Consider the following 14,028-nt stretch of genomic DNA (forward strand, 5'->3'; position numbering starts at 1 on the left):
GATTATTTAACGGTAATAAATATGTCACATCTGATGATATTATGGTATATAGAATTTTCCTATCTAAAAGAGTTAACCAATTCTTTTAGTTTAAACATATAAAATATTTCCTCTAACTACCAATAAATTTATAATATCCTTATATATATTTTTATATTTGCAATATATTTTTATATACAATGAGATATAATTCCATCATATACACACAAAAAAAGGGGATCATATCATAAAAATATTTTCAAGATAGATTTTATGGAAGAGAATGAAAGAGAGGTGTTTTAGATGATTAACAATAGAAATGAATTTGCTTAATGGTAAAAGACAATGTAAAAGAAAATGAAATATAAATAATAAGACATTATTTATAGGATGAATAATACCCGCTACGTGTAGCAGATTTATTGTCACAAAAAATTATATTATATTTGTATATAAATAGATATCGTAAATATTAAAAGATACAAAAAAATATTTCAAATTTATTGATAATTAAAATAATATTTAAAATTAATAAATATTTAAATGAAATAAAAAGTAGAAGATAAATCAAAATATGATAAATGGTAAAAGTTGATATATAATTAAAATAAAAGAAATGGATTTTAACTATGCATTAAGAAGAAAATAAACAGAAACTATTGATTTAAAAATGAGAGAGTTGGCCAGCAACCCCATTCCGGAACAACTATGTTATTATGTTATACAATTCCGCACACAGCAATATTGCTGTCTCCTTCCAAATTTATTTTCTGTCACTTCCTTTGAATTTTGCGACAGTTATGGATCTTTGACATTTGATTTGCCTAAGACATCAAATTAAATGAAAAGGCCAATGGTTAGAACTGAAAGAAAAATTGACGGCTACGAATATTTTGGGAATTATAGAGAAAAAATAATAATTAATAATTAATAATAGAATAAAATAAATAAAAATAATAAATAAAATAATAATTTTAAATAATTTTTTTATTATTTAAAATAAAGTTAAATGTTTCTCAAAATGGAGTGGATTATTTTTATTTATCCGTACACAAATTCAAGAATACCTATTTACATATGTGTGAAGGTCGACAGCTAATGAGCTTTGCCCACCATTTTTACCCATTTTGTGACAACAGCATTTTGGTCAGCTATACTTAGCACTGATGGGGGTTAGAATGTGGAGTGAAAAATATGGTCTGCCCAAAATAGGGTTGTTTGTTGTGGAAGTAATGAGTTGGTGGCCATCAGAGCTATTAAATACGTATATCTCATGTGCGTTCCACTCTCCAGAGAGGTGGTTCAGTTCCATTGAAACACACTGTACACAGTTCGCAATATATATTATATTTCTTAGGAATTGTTTTTTTAATTATTTGAATAGGAATACTTTCGTAATTTTTATAAAAAAATAATATTTATAAAAAAATAATATTTATAATTATAGAGTGTGCATAATCTTTTTAAAAAAGTGAATAAATACGTAATTTATATGAAAAAAATTAATTTTTTAATAATAAATTCTATTATTTTTTTAAAACGATTATACGATATTTACGCATTTCATAATTATATACGGTATTGCTCTTTTTATAAATAAATTTGTTTCGTATTTTTATTCTTATTTAAGGGTTTTTAATGAAAAAGAGATATACATATATAGAGATTGACTGGAGAGATATTTCGAAGATGAACAATTAATATTGTAGAACTCAGTTTATGTACGTATCTTGTTTTTAATTGAAGCCCTCAAGTTGGAACATAATCTAAAGAAATGAAAATATTTTAATTATAAATAAATTATACAAAAATAAACTTATTAATTGAAGTAGTTTAATACGGTACTTTAGTCAAGAACATATGGCTTAGATGATATGAGATTCAGTCTCCATAAATAAGGTTTTGGGTTCGATCCTCTTCTCAAAATCTCTCAATAAAAAAAAATAAAAAAATTGATACTTTATATTGTAAATTATTTTTATTATAAAGTAGATCTAACGGATTCTATAAAACTACATTAATTTATAAATTTATTTTATATAATCCTTTTTATACCTTTAAAAATTTTGTTAAAAAAAAAAAAAAAACTTGATCTAAAGATTTAAGATCAAGATCTCCTCAAAGTTTTACTCAAACTTGTGGCCTCGAAGCTCCTATTCGACCTTTAGGACCTGAAATAAGATAGAAGTAAGCATAAAAAGTGAATTTTACAGTGTGAATTACTCATTTACTTCCATGTAAAATATTTGTACCAGTAACAATAAATATTAAATGACTATGAATTTACCTCTTTTCTATTTGAAAACTTTCAAATATAAATAATTTTGTTTGCACTTAAAAATAGTTTTTTTTTTTCAAATGAATTTAATTCTATACTATTTATGAAAAATATTATTAAATACTTAATTAATAATATAAAATTCAATTTTATCGCCCTCTCTTTTGCATAATGCATAAACTCGGACGAGAAGTCACTGTACTTGTCTTTTTTGGCGTACTACAACTATATACCCCGAAAGGGAACTTGAAATAACTCTTCAACGTCTCCTCTCCCTTCCTCTCAAGGCCTCTGTGCATTTTCTATCTCTCTGTTCGTTTTTATGTTTTCGTAAATCTCACACCTATAAATTTGAGAACTAACTACCCTTTTGGCTTCTACGAGGAACGCGGACAAACTCGTTCTGCATTTTGCTCTTCTTCTCTGCCGTCGAAACGAGGCACGGAAACCCACATCGCGGTGGGATCTCTATCAAACTGTCTGTCTCTTACCATAGCCGAAAAGGATAGCTCGATAAAAAGGAAGTCTTTTCAATCTCACGCGCACACTTTGATCCTTCTTTGCAACACTCCGTCTCTTGTCGATTCCTGTAAGTGCATGTGCATCTCCGACTTTTTCTTTTTTCTTTACCGATCTCTTCCTGTTTGATAACTTTCGTCTCTATTTACCAGTTTGGTCTAATTACCTTTTCCCGTCTTGATTGTCTCTCTTTTCCGCTGAAGTTTCATAAATCCATCTCTAATTAGCAATGTCGTTGACCCCTGTTCGCGAAACACAATATACTACCTTCGTTTTTTTCTCTCTTTCATTGTCCTGCTTTTCTCGTATGAACTCTGTTTTCCTTTCTGTTGTCCTCTTTATTTTCGTTTTGGAAAAATGAATGGCTCAATTTCGTTTCCTGTCGCTGAATGACATTCAGTATCTCGTTAACCCGAGTCGCCAAGATCTTAACTCTATTGCAGGTTAACATTCACTTTTTAATCAACGCTATCTCTCAAACAGTAAGAGTACCTCTAGGAGTTTCGATCTACTTTCTGTCTCTTTATTTCTGATGTCCTCGGCTCATTTATGTACTGTTTGATGGTATGTAGTTTCCCCGAATCGAAGAAACTCGAAAAGGTAAATCTTTGTTTCTTGAATGGTGTGATCGAGATTTGATCCTCGGCCAAGGATTTAGAGAAAAAAGAAAAAAAGCGCAACTCTTTTGGTTGTTTAATCCTTCATCTTCCACTCTGTAAAGGGCAAAACTGGTGCTTGTAATGAAATGAAACTGTCTGGCTCAAAAGGATGAACCTGGCCTCTTCTTTCTCTGTCGAGTATATTATATTCAAAAAAATTTTCTCTGTTTTCCTTTTTATTTTTTCTTTCTAATTTCTTTCATAAGCTGTATCTGTTTTCCCTGCAACTGGGTCTTTTATATTGTCGTTGAGCTATCCATTTGACACTAATAAAAACGTCTAAATTATTATTTATTTTCTCCCACCCTCTAAAATCTCATAAAAATAATGTTTTTGCAAGCCCTATGGGTATTTGATTTGTCACCCATTTTGTTTTCCATGGAGACTTCCAGTATTCAATTGATTTATTTTCCTGGTAACTCTCTTGCCTTATAGATTCGGATAGGCTCATACTCTGCATTGAAATTTCTTTCTGCACGTTGCAGTGACTGTTCCTTGACTGGAGACCGTGATTCGATTTAATTTCAATCGCAGTGATCGCGCATTGGAGGCAATGAGAATGGAGCGGAGGAAGATCTTCAAGGTAAGAAATCGATCTTTATCTATAAAACCGTTCTCCAGCAATATATCGGCGTACTGAAACCCAAATAGAACGTTTTGTCGCAGTCTTCGTGGCCTAGAATTGTCGCCAGAAAATGGCTGAATATACAGAGCAGAGGAGACGAGTTTCACTCCGATTACTATTCAATCATAGGTAACATCAATATCGAGTTTTATATTTTATGCTTCTCGTTTCCGTTTCGGATTCAAAAGAAGTTATTCTCGACGTGGGACTCAGATAAAACGGAGAGGAGAAGGAAGAGCTGCGCCGACCAGGACTGCAGTGTCGTCGTACCGAACGATTTTTCAGGTATTTTACTTTGCAGTTTCACTGTAGTTTGAGTTCGTACTGTTTAGCATTTCTTCCCGTCGATCTCTGGTCTGTCGGAGCCATCGAAAACGGCTCGATTATTATGATTGGACAGGGGGGAAAGTGAAATGGCTTCATCTTCATCGGGATACGCTAACCCGGAACTGGGACAATGGGCTCCCTTTGAGGGTCCCGTTTGGTTTCTTTGGTGGCGAGTAGTGGTCCCCCCACGGAATCTCGCTCAAACAATTAAAAAAAAATAAAAAATTCCGTCTCTCTAACTGAGTTTAATCTTCTTGTAAGGGTGGTTGACGGAGGGTAAAAAGGGGCCGAACTTTGAACCGGAAACACCAGCTGTCACAGATGCAATGAACCTCAGGTAAACCAGACACTAGTTTGATTACACGTTCTTTGTGTTACAACGTGATTGTCGCGTGTTCGTGGGTTTGAAATGACTGTGTGGGTGCGTTCGGATTGTGTAGAATGTTCGTGGGGACATGGAATGTCGGAGGGAAATCGCCCCACGAGGACTTGAACTTGAACTTGAACTTGAGAGATTGGCTGAGTTCCCCAGCTCCTGCTGACATCTACGTTATTGGGTAAGAAATAAGATTTGCTTTTTGCTCTTTGCTTCGTCTCTTTTTTAACCTAACAAGAAAGACAGACACAACCCCAAGCATTTCATATATTTGCCAATTTTGAGTCTTGAGAGTTCTGACTACCCCTACTTTAATAGGGTACCACTTTTGATGAGTTGCTATTACTGAGAGAGAACCAAACACAGATGGTAAATTGGAAAACAGTTTTCTTGTCCATATATTAACCGCATCTCTTTCAGAGTTTTTGCTTTCTATTTCCCAAGTGGGAACTGGAAATTGCGTGCTCGTGCCACGCGCCGTCATCATTGGCACGCACGTAGAGCAAGTTGCCTTTTGATTAGACTGACAGCGGTCGATGCGGCCCGAACACGCCCTCCACAGCTGATCACTAACATGCACCATACCAGACCCAGTAGGGCTCAACCCGCCATGTGTGCTGTCAACGAACTACTTTAATTAATTAGAATATGGTTTGGACTTGAATTTTTTCCTTTTGTTTTTTGTGTTTTTTGGATCTTTTCACGTTAGGTTCCAAGAGATCGTGCCTCTAAATGCCGGGAACGTATTGGGTGCAGAGGACTACGGTCCGGCTTCCAAGTGGCTTTCCTTGATTCGTCAAGCTCTGAACGGCAACCACAATGGCACCGAGGTTTCCCAATTTGACTACAAAACCACCGGTGCAGAACCTTCGCCGGAGGCTGATCAGAGTAGAAGCTTGAAACCAAGACTCAGTTTCTCGGAATTGCTTTCGTTGGAAGATGAACTCTGCAAAGAGGATTTCCAAAAACTGGTTAACTCGAGTTCCAACTTGAGCTATGGTAATGAAGAATTCTTTCCTGCCTCTCCTTTCAAATCGGCGTCCCAAGATGGTCCGTTGACTCATCAGCGAAGTTACTGCCTGGCGGCAAGCAAGCAGATGGTTGGAGTCTTCTTATGCGTGTGGGTTCGATCTGACCTTTACAAATACGTTAGCAATTTGAAGGTCTCCTGCGTCGGCAGAGGCATTATGGGGTATCTTGGCAACAAGGTTAGCTGTTCAAAATTTTCTTATGTTTGGGAACTAAAATTACTTGACTACTATGTTACACTACTATTCTCTTAAACAGTTTATCAGATGAGGTTTAAGAGATGAAAGTTAAATGAATTATTAATAGAATATTATTTTTTAATATTATTATTATTTGTAGATTTAAAAAAAAATAAATTGTTTATTATATTTTATGTAAGAATTTAAAAAAGTTATAATAATTAGATAAAATGAAATGAGCATTTGGCCTATAACAAACCATTCATCACTATTTTATTACTATTTATAAATCATTTTATTACTATTTATAAATTCAACGAAGACTTTGGTTTGAATAGTGAGTTAACATGCGATAAGATGAAATAAAAGTTGAATAAAATATTATTAAAATATTATATTTTTATGTTATTTTTATTTTGAGATTTGAAAAAATTAAATTATTTATTATATGTTGTATAGAAATTTAAGAAAATTATAATAATTAAATGAAATAAGATTAGATGAGTTGAGATGCGCTCTCAATCCAAACAAAGCCTAAATGGCTAACTCTTTTAATGCGCTCTTTTACACTAGAATCACCATAAAAGTAATATTTGCAACACTAAATTGTGAAAAGATCCTATTTGTGAGTCGACACGTTAATTATAAGCGATTGCCACATGTCAGTTAACCTGTTATAAGAGCAGAATTCATATTAAAGTCAGGATGAAAGGATTGGTTTGTTTTGTAATCATGTCGTTTGAACTAGCTGTATTATTACAAGGAAAATATTTTCCTAGTGAGCAGCAGGTGAGGAAAGTCGCAAGCAGTACCGACTTGTGACAAGTTGGGAATAACTTTGACTTGAGAGAAGTCTCCTGCATTATTATCATTTCTATGCACTTGATTTTAATTTTAAAATTTTGTTTGTAATAGGGCTCAATATCGATCAGCATGACATTGTACCAAACAACATTTTGCTTTGTATGCACCCACTTGACCTCCGGGGAGAAAGAAGGTGATGAGATCAGAAGAAATTCAGACGTGGCAGAAATTCTAAAGAAAACAAGGTTTCTGCATTCAGCTAGAGGTCCTGAACAACCACTTCCTCCGTTTACTATATTGGAACATGAGTAAGTCCTGTTAATTGTAATGGCATTGCATCTACCGTTTACTTATCAAAAATAAAAAATAAAAAATTGTAATGCATTGCTTGTGGAAGAAGATTAACTGTTTTAGAAAAAAATGATGCAATTGATAAATGAGTCCCTTTCTGGATCTTGATCCATTCTTGCCTTTGCAGTCTTTTACAACAGTTTTAGACTTGGAGCAAATGACTGAAAATAATTTTTCTCACTCTAATGATTTTCTTTGAGATAGAATTTTCATGAGTTGCTGCACGCGTTCTTTCGTGAACAGTAATATCAATAATAAACGTTTGACTCTCCTTTTGTTGTCAATTCAGCAAGATTATCTGGCTTGGAGATTTGAATTATCGACTTTCAGCTGGCGGCTCAGCTGACAAACATGAGCTGTTAGAGAAACATGATTGGCAGACACTTCTAGAGAAGGATCAAGTGAGTATGCTGAATATTCTTTACTAAATTTGTGGCCCTTAACAATCCTTTTCTTTTTCAATGCTGTTGTTTTTCAAAATTGTGGGTGCCCATCACATTCCTATTTGACTTTGGGTTTGTGACCTTCTTGGTTGTACACTTCGGCCCCAAGCTCTCATTTTGACTTTGGATTCGGTTTTATAGAGAGAGCAATTGAAATTTACCCATGGATATGTTTTGCTATTAAAGAATCCGTTTTTTATTAAATTAAACATGTGATGATTAAATTATGCTGGCAGCTAAGGATAGAGCAGAGAGCTGGTCGAGTATTTAAAGGGTGGGAAGAGGGGAGGATATTTTTTGCTCCTACTTACAAGTACCTCGTTAATTCCAACAATTATGTCGCCCAGACCTCGAACTCTAAAGACAAACGACGCACCCCTGCCTGGTAACTTTGCAAAACTTTTCATTTCTTCTCTTCAAGTTTACAAGGAGGTTTCGAGATTCCTGTATTATAGTCAACTCTGCAGTTTCTTTCACCCTTTTTAATATTTGCTAGTCAGAAACAAGAAAAAAAGAAAAAAAAGCTTTAGATGGAATCCATGCCGATGAAAGGCGTAAATTAAGCTGCCTTAATTGATTGATATTGTTATCTACTTAGAGATTCTTATGCTGGGGTCACTTGTCTCAGCTGGTTGTGCATGTTGACCTGAGCTGCTGTCAGTAGTGTCTTTAGTATCATTAGTATAATTGTTCTTGTCATGTATTTCGACCTCCATTGTTATTAAAACTGAATTAGTCAACATAATGCAAATACTAATAATACAACTTGTGAGAAGCATCATTTGCTTCATTAATATAATTATTATATACAAATGGATGAGACAGAGATTTGAATATATAATTAAGTACAGAATCACAGATCACTTCCTCAAGATGAGCAAGAGTCATATTTCTGTTTCAAAAATGAATTACTGCCGTGTAAGATTCCTTCATTGACTGTTTTCAAAATGTGTTGTGGATTAATAATATTCCTAAGCTCAGTGAAGTTGTCGCCTAGTTTGGTATTTTACATAGTACGTTCATTTTTGTCTTATGAGAGGCAATATGTCTGCTTGTTAGGTGTAAATAATAGTTTTTATTTTTCCATCCAATTGATACGACTTAAAAGATTGATATCCATTTGAATTTAATTTGGTTGGAAATTGGTTGGCAGGTGTGATAGGATCTTGTGGAAGGGGGAAGGGCTGAAACAGATATGGTACTTGAGAGGCGAGTCCAGATTTTCCGACCACAGACCCGTCCATTCGATGTTCTCAGTCCAAATAGACGTGACAAAGAAGAGCAAAGTAATCAGCACAACCAACTCGACCAAGTTCTGCAGAAACAAACCTTCAACAAATACTGCCCTGTCATCATCATCTGGAGCTGCCAAAGTCCAAGCTGAAGAACTTCTGCTAGTTACTCGGACTCAAAGCTGCATAGACACTGCCTCCAGGTTTTGAGCATCTCGCACGGCCAGCCCACATTTGAGAAGTTGAGCACTTTTGAGCTCTGTAATATCATCTGACTTTGACAGAAAACCTCTAAGACCCCAATGAGCATCCCCCGGCACCTCCAATGGTACCGCCCAGCATTTTGAACTGGGACTGGCGTGCAAGTTGGGCAGGTGAGATGATGTTATTCATATTGGGCTGGTGTAGAGAACTCAAAAGGAATGTTTTTTGAAAATGTAAATAGGCAGGGGTGAGGAACACAATGATCAGCTGGGTTGGTGGTGGTGTACAGAAGTGAGTCTGAAGCAAAAGACAATTCAAAAAATTGATAGGGAAGTGGTTGAATCTCTGGGCTCTTTAGTCATGCGTGCTCATGTTATATTTTTTGAAGCCGACGTTTTGATTGAAAGCCTATGTGGTTCAGTGTTTTGGGAGAATTTAGTTCAGCTTTTGCAGAGGAGGGGTTTCCTTTGTTCAAACATTTATTGATTTTTGTAGGGTAAGGGGTTAAAGTCTGAAAGATAGAGAGATTTATCAAATTAGAATTGTACAGTAAAATATGGATGGGTTCGTGCTTTCAGGAAATTTTTTCTGAAGGATGAAGTTATAATAAGCTTATATATTTCTTTCTGAGTAATGTTACATACAGTCACTTTTGTGTACTTCTTGCGTATTTCATTGAGATGATTAGTTGCATCAATTTGTTTCTAATAAGCAGTCAATCACATTTATAAAGTGTTTAAGAATACGCAAAAATAACTATAAATAGAATTTTCGTTTCTTTCCTTATATACCATATTTCTGTTCCTTATATTAGATAGATTGGCTATATGGATTTTTCCATACCCTCTTCTGGCATTAATTAAAAAAAAAAAAAAAAGAGACTATTTGCTGATAGCATGACCCTTCGTTAAAAGTGTGGGCCTCCAACAAGTCTGCCATGGGCTTAGATCCCCAAACACAAATGTTTTGCTTCATGTTCATGAATGGGCGGGGCTGGCCTGCTTTCGAGCATCGAGCCTGAAATGTTGGGCCGGTTGATTGAATCCCCCCAACTGATGCTTTTTTTTCCCTGAAAATTACATTGAGGCCCGGTTCGTTTTTACAAATATTTCAAACCAACTCATCTCATTTTATCTCAATTTATCTTAAAATTTCAACATCATTTAAATATAAAAATTTTTAGTTTTAAATTTTTAACTTTTTCATCTAATCATTACCTAATCATTATAACTTTCCCAAATTTTCAAATAAAAGACAAAACAATAATTCAATTTTTTGAAATTTTAAGATAAAAATTATATTAAAAAATTATATTCTAACCATATTTTAACTTAATAATTTTTTTATTCAACTTTTTTTTCTCTCCTTTATCAAAACCTTATAAAAATCTTGATTCAAATTATTTCACTACTATTCCTAAATTATCTTATTATTATTCACAAATTATTCATCTAATCTAATATGTGTAACCAAACGAGACCTCATTTTCTTATATTATCTCTCATTTCGTAATTTATTTTTAAATTAATTAAGTTTTCATTATGGTATGGCCATGAAGATAGGGTAAAGTTGAGATTTGATATTTTCACAATCGAATATTATATATATATATATATATATATAAACTTATGTTTTGAATTAGGGGCTATATAATTTAAGGGGTTGAATTCTAATTTCTTATTATTTTTTCTTAATAATGGGGTTGAATGGGAGTAGCATATATGCTTGAGTGGTGTTGTTAAAACAGAGTGGACCGAATAATATCAAATTAAGGTTGTTGTAAGGTAAATCAAAAGTATTAATCATTAAATGGGCCTAATCAATGAAGGTGATGAGTGCCCAACAATTAGGAAAATCATAAAAGAAATAGATACATTTTATTACAAAAATGATATTGACACAATTTTTCTACAACTATTTAATATAATATTAATTTTCTAATTATTTGAAGAATAATGCTTTTTTTTTTCCCCTTAATGCTTTTCAAACCTAGGCGTACTTCAGTGCACACCTCTAAATAGACTACTAACAACAATATTGTTAAAAAAATAATACTATATATAGTTGTAGAGTGTGCAACTGACGTACAGTTATTTTGAAAAGAGTATGATCCACTATTAGAAAATGAGAAATTCTATTTGCAATCTCTACTTAGGGACTACATGTGCATGCCCTTTTATTAAAGGAGAAAAAATATCATTTTAAGAGATATATTTGAGTAATTTTAAAAAATTTTAAACATAAAATTGTCTATGCCTGTATTACAGTCCCCAAATGAGGACTATATGTAGCATTGCTCTTAAAAAATTAATTTCTTTTCATGTGAGTCACGTATTTATTTATTTTTTTAAAATGATTATACGACATTTACGCACTAACGACTACAACTATCATTTTTCTTCTTAAAAATAGTCCAATAAAATCCATTTCGATCAACCCCTCACACCCTTTCTTGTATTTCAATTTAGAGAATGGTTATATTATTTACATACCATTTTATTGTAAAATTAAAGAAAAATAGTAAGACAACTAAAAGATCTCATTAGAGAAATTAGCTCTTCAAGAGTTCAATATAATTCACCTTCATTGTTTTTGTGCATTATAAATGCTTTTCAAGATATCTTTTTATAGGCATGAGAAGATTAGAACTATGAAAGCGTGATATATTAATTAGAGCTCTAATTTTAAGAAGTAAAATCTAAATATTCATCTACCAAATTTATAATATACTGTTTTACAACACAATATATAATTTTTGTTTTTCTTCCTTCCTTAATCTATAGTCAAATAATACGTAATTTTTAACCCTTCGATATGTATAAAAAACACTAATAAATAAAAATTAAATAAAAGATAACAAATAATAGTCCACAACCTCATAATCTACTCGTTATGTTAAAAATAATAATAATAAAAAGAATAAAGTTAGAGACAGTTATGAGTTTTGTAAGTATTGTGTTAAAGTCATTTTTCACACGTTTTTAAACTGGACTCTCAGCAACCCAAGTTTTCCATCTCAATCTTGCAAACACAAAGTAAACATCACGAGATAGGGACAATGGTGGTAGCCGGAAAGCCTCCGATGTCAAAGTCAGTATCATCTTAGTAAGTATCATCTTAGTATTGAATGCAAGAGAATAAAGAGTTTAGAGAGACTTTTCCGTACCTGAGGATTGCTTTTTATATCTGATTTCTGAGGTCAGACACTCATGCCTTGTTTAGAGATGTGTTTCCTCAATAGTTCTTTTAGTTAAGTTCCTTTAATGTGGTGTAACTTCTGGAGTGACACAATTAATATGGCTTGGCTCTCTACCCCATTTACCATGTGGATGCATGTTGCCAGACTCTTCCTTATCTATTTGTCAGAGGATCAACGGCTCTCTGCAATTTGTGCTAACCTATTCGCTTAGAGTTGCATGGGATCAAGCTCCGTAGAGAGATGTTGGGGTTGTGTGTTCATTCTTCCTTAGTGTTATGGTAGGTTTCTAGCACGTTCGGGGTCATAAGCCGACTTCTGCTCTAAGGCTGGGGTATTTTGATTGGCCAATGGATTGCTTGGCTGACTTGGACCCCTTTCCCATTTGGACTTGTGCATTGGGGCAGAGAGGACCAAGGGAAAAATTCCCTTACATATTGTGTGCTTTTTTTAAAAAAAAAAAAAAAAAAAAAAAGATTTTGTTGTAACCAACTTATTTTTTGGATGATCGCCTTAATATCAACTTAAACATAAATCGTCTATAAACTCCTATATATATGAGCATTATATGTTGTACAATATTTAAGTTTTCTGAGTTGAATAATAACGCTTTAAAGTTTTTCTCTTACAATATCATTTCTCTTTTTATTTTATAAGATGTTATCAGCATGAAAATTCTGCCGATTTTGAAACTTGTAGTCTTCCCCTTCAAGTAAAATTTTTAATATATTATTTGTAGTTTTCAAGATGAATATGAAATGTTACATTACTTATTATTACTTAATAAAATTCTGTGTTTATTCTTATAATTTTGTAAATATATTTCTTATTTACAATATAAACATACTTATTTTCTTGATTTATATATGTAGAAAATGTCAAATCTTACGAAATTGGAATTCGTTGCTCTTGACATTTTTAGAAAAAAATATTTATTTTAGATCATTGATGCTGAGATCTATCTGGATGAGATGAACCTAAGAGATATAATTAAAGAAGGAAATCACGAGTCTCAGCAGGACTACGCTAAGAAATGATTTTCCTTTGCCACCATCTTCATAAAGAATTAAAAACTGAGTATCTCAGGGCGAAAAATCTCCTTATTTTGTTGAATGATTTAAGGGAGAGATATGAGCACTAGAAAACTGTAATCCTCTCAAAAGCTCGTCATGATTGGTTGCACCTAAGGTTTCAAGACTTCAAAAGTGTTAGTGAGTATAACTTTACACTCTTTAAAATCAACTCAATATTGAAATTATGAGTTGAAAAAGTCACTGATGATGACATGTTAGAGAAAACATATACTATTTTTCATGCCTTGAATGTGCTCCTGCAGCAGCAATATTAAGAGCCAAAATTCAAAAAATATTCTGAACTTATATCAGATCTTCTAGTAGTTGAGCAAAATAATGAATTTTTGTTAAGAAATCATTAGTTACGTCCTACTGGTTCCATATCATTCATTGAAGTGAATGGTACTGAATTTACACCATTCCTATAAGTGAATGATGCATCTTTTCGAAAAAACCGAGGACGTGGGCGGGATAGGAAAAACTATAGATGTAGGGGTTGCAGAAGCGACCATACTAAAAGGGATAATAATAGAAATATACCGTACCACTAAACGTGGTTTAACTCAGAGAAGGGTACAGGCCTTTAGAGCAAATCTTCAAAGAAAGATGAAAGTGGATGCCATAGATGTAGTATGACTAGACATTGGTCTCGTACATGTTATACAGCTAAGCACTTGTTTGACTTATACTAAGTTTCTATAAAAGAGAAAACAAAAAAGTTTGAAATAAATTTTGCTGAACCAGTAAATGTTTT

General features: G+C 33.2%; 1 protein-coding gene across 4 annotated transcripts; it reads left to right on the forward strand.

Moving 5' to 3' along the window:
• The first annotated feature begins 2,507 nt into the window (after positions 1 to 2,507).
• Positions 2,508 to 9,713, forward strand: LOC122275154 (type I inositol polyphosphate 5-phosphatase 8). Of its 4 annotated transcripts, none has more exons than XM_043084119.1 (11): positions 2,508 to 2,846; positions 3,921 to 4,018; positions 4,087 to 4,189; positions 4,274 to 4,345; positions 4,649 to 4,724; positions 4,828 to 4,944; positions 5,473 to 5,971; positions 6,887 to 7,083; positions 7,416 to 7,527; positions 7,806 to 7,954; positions 8,723 to 9,713. In XM_043084119.1, the coding sequence occupies exons 2-11, from the start codon at positions 3,989 to 3,991 to the stop codon at positions 9,009 to 9,011; spliced, it is 1,644 nt and encodes a 547-aa protein (XP_042940053.1). In that variant the 5' UTR covers positions 2,508 to 2,846; positions 3,921 to 3,988; the 3' UTR covers positions 9,012 to 9,713. The 4 variants fall into 4 exon arrangements, with proteins under 4 accessions (XP_042940053.1, XP_042940056.1, XP_042940054.1 ...); XM_043084122.1 differs by having other exon boundaries at positions 4,102 to 4,189; XM_043084120.1 differs by lacking the exon at positions 2,508 to 2,846 and adding an exon at positions 2,888 to 3,376.
• Positions 9,714 to 14,028: the final 4,315 nt, after the last annotated feature.

This window comes from Carya illinoinensis, chromosome 9 (assembly GCF_018687715.1).
Source record: "Carya illinoinensis cultivar Pawnee chromosome 9, C.illinoinensisPawnee_v1, whole genome shotgun sequence".
Lineage (NCBI taxonomy): Eukaryota > Viridiplantae > Streptophyta > Magnoliopsida > Fagales > Juglandaceae > Carya > Carya illinoinensis.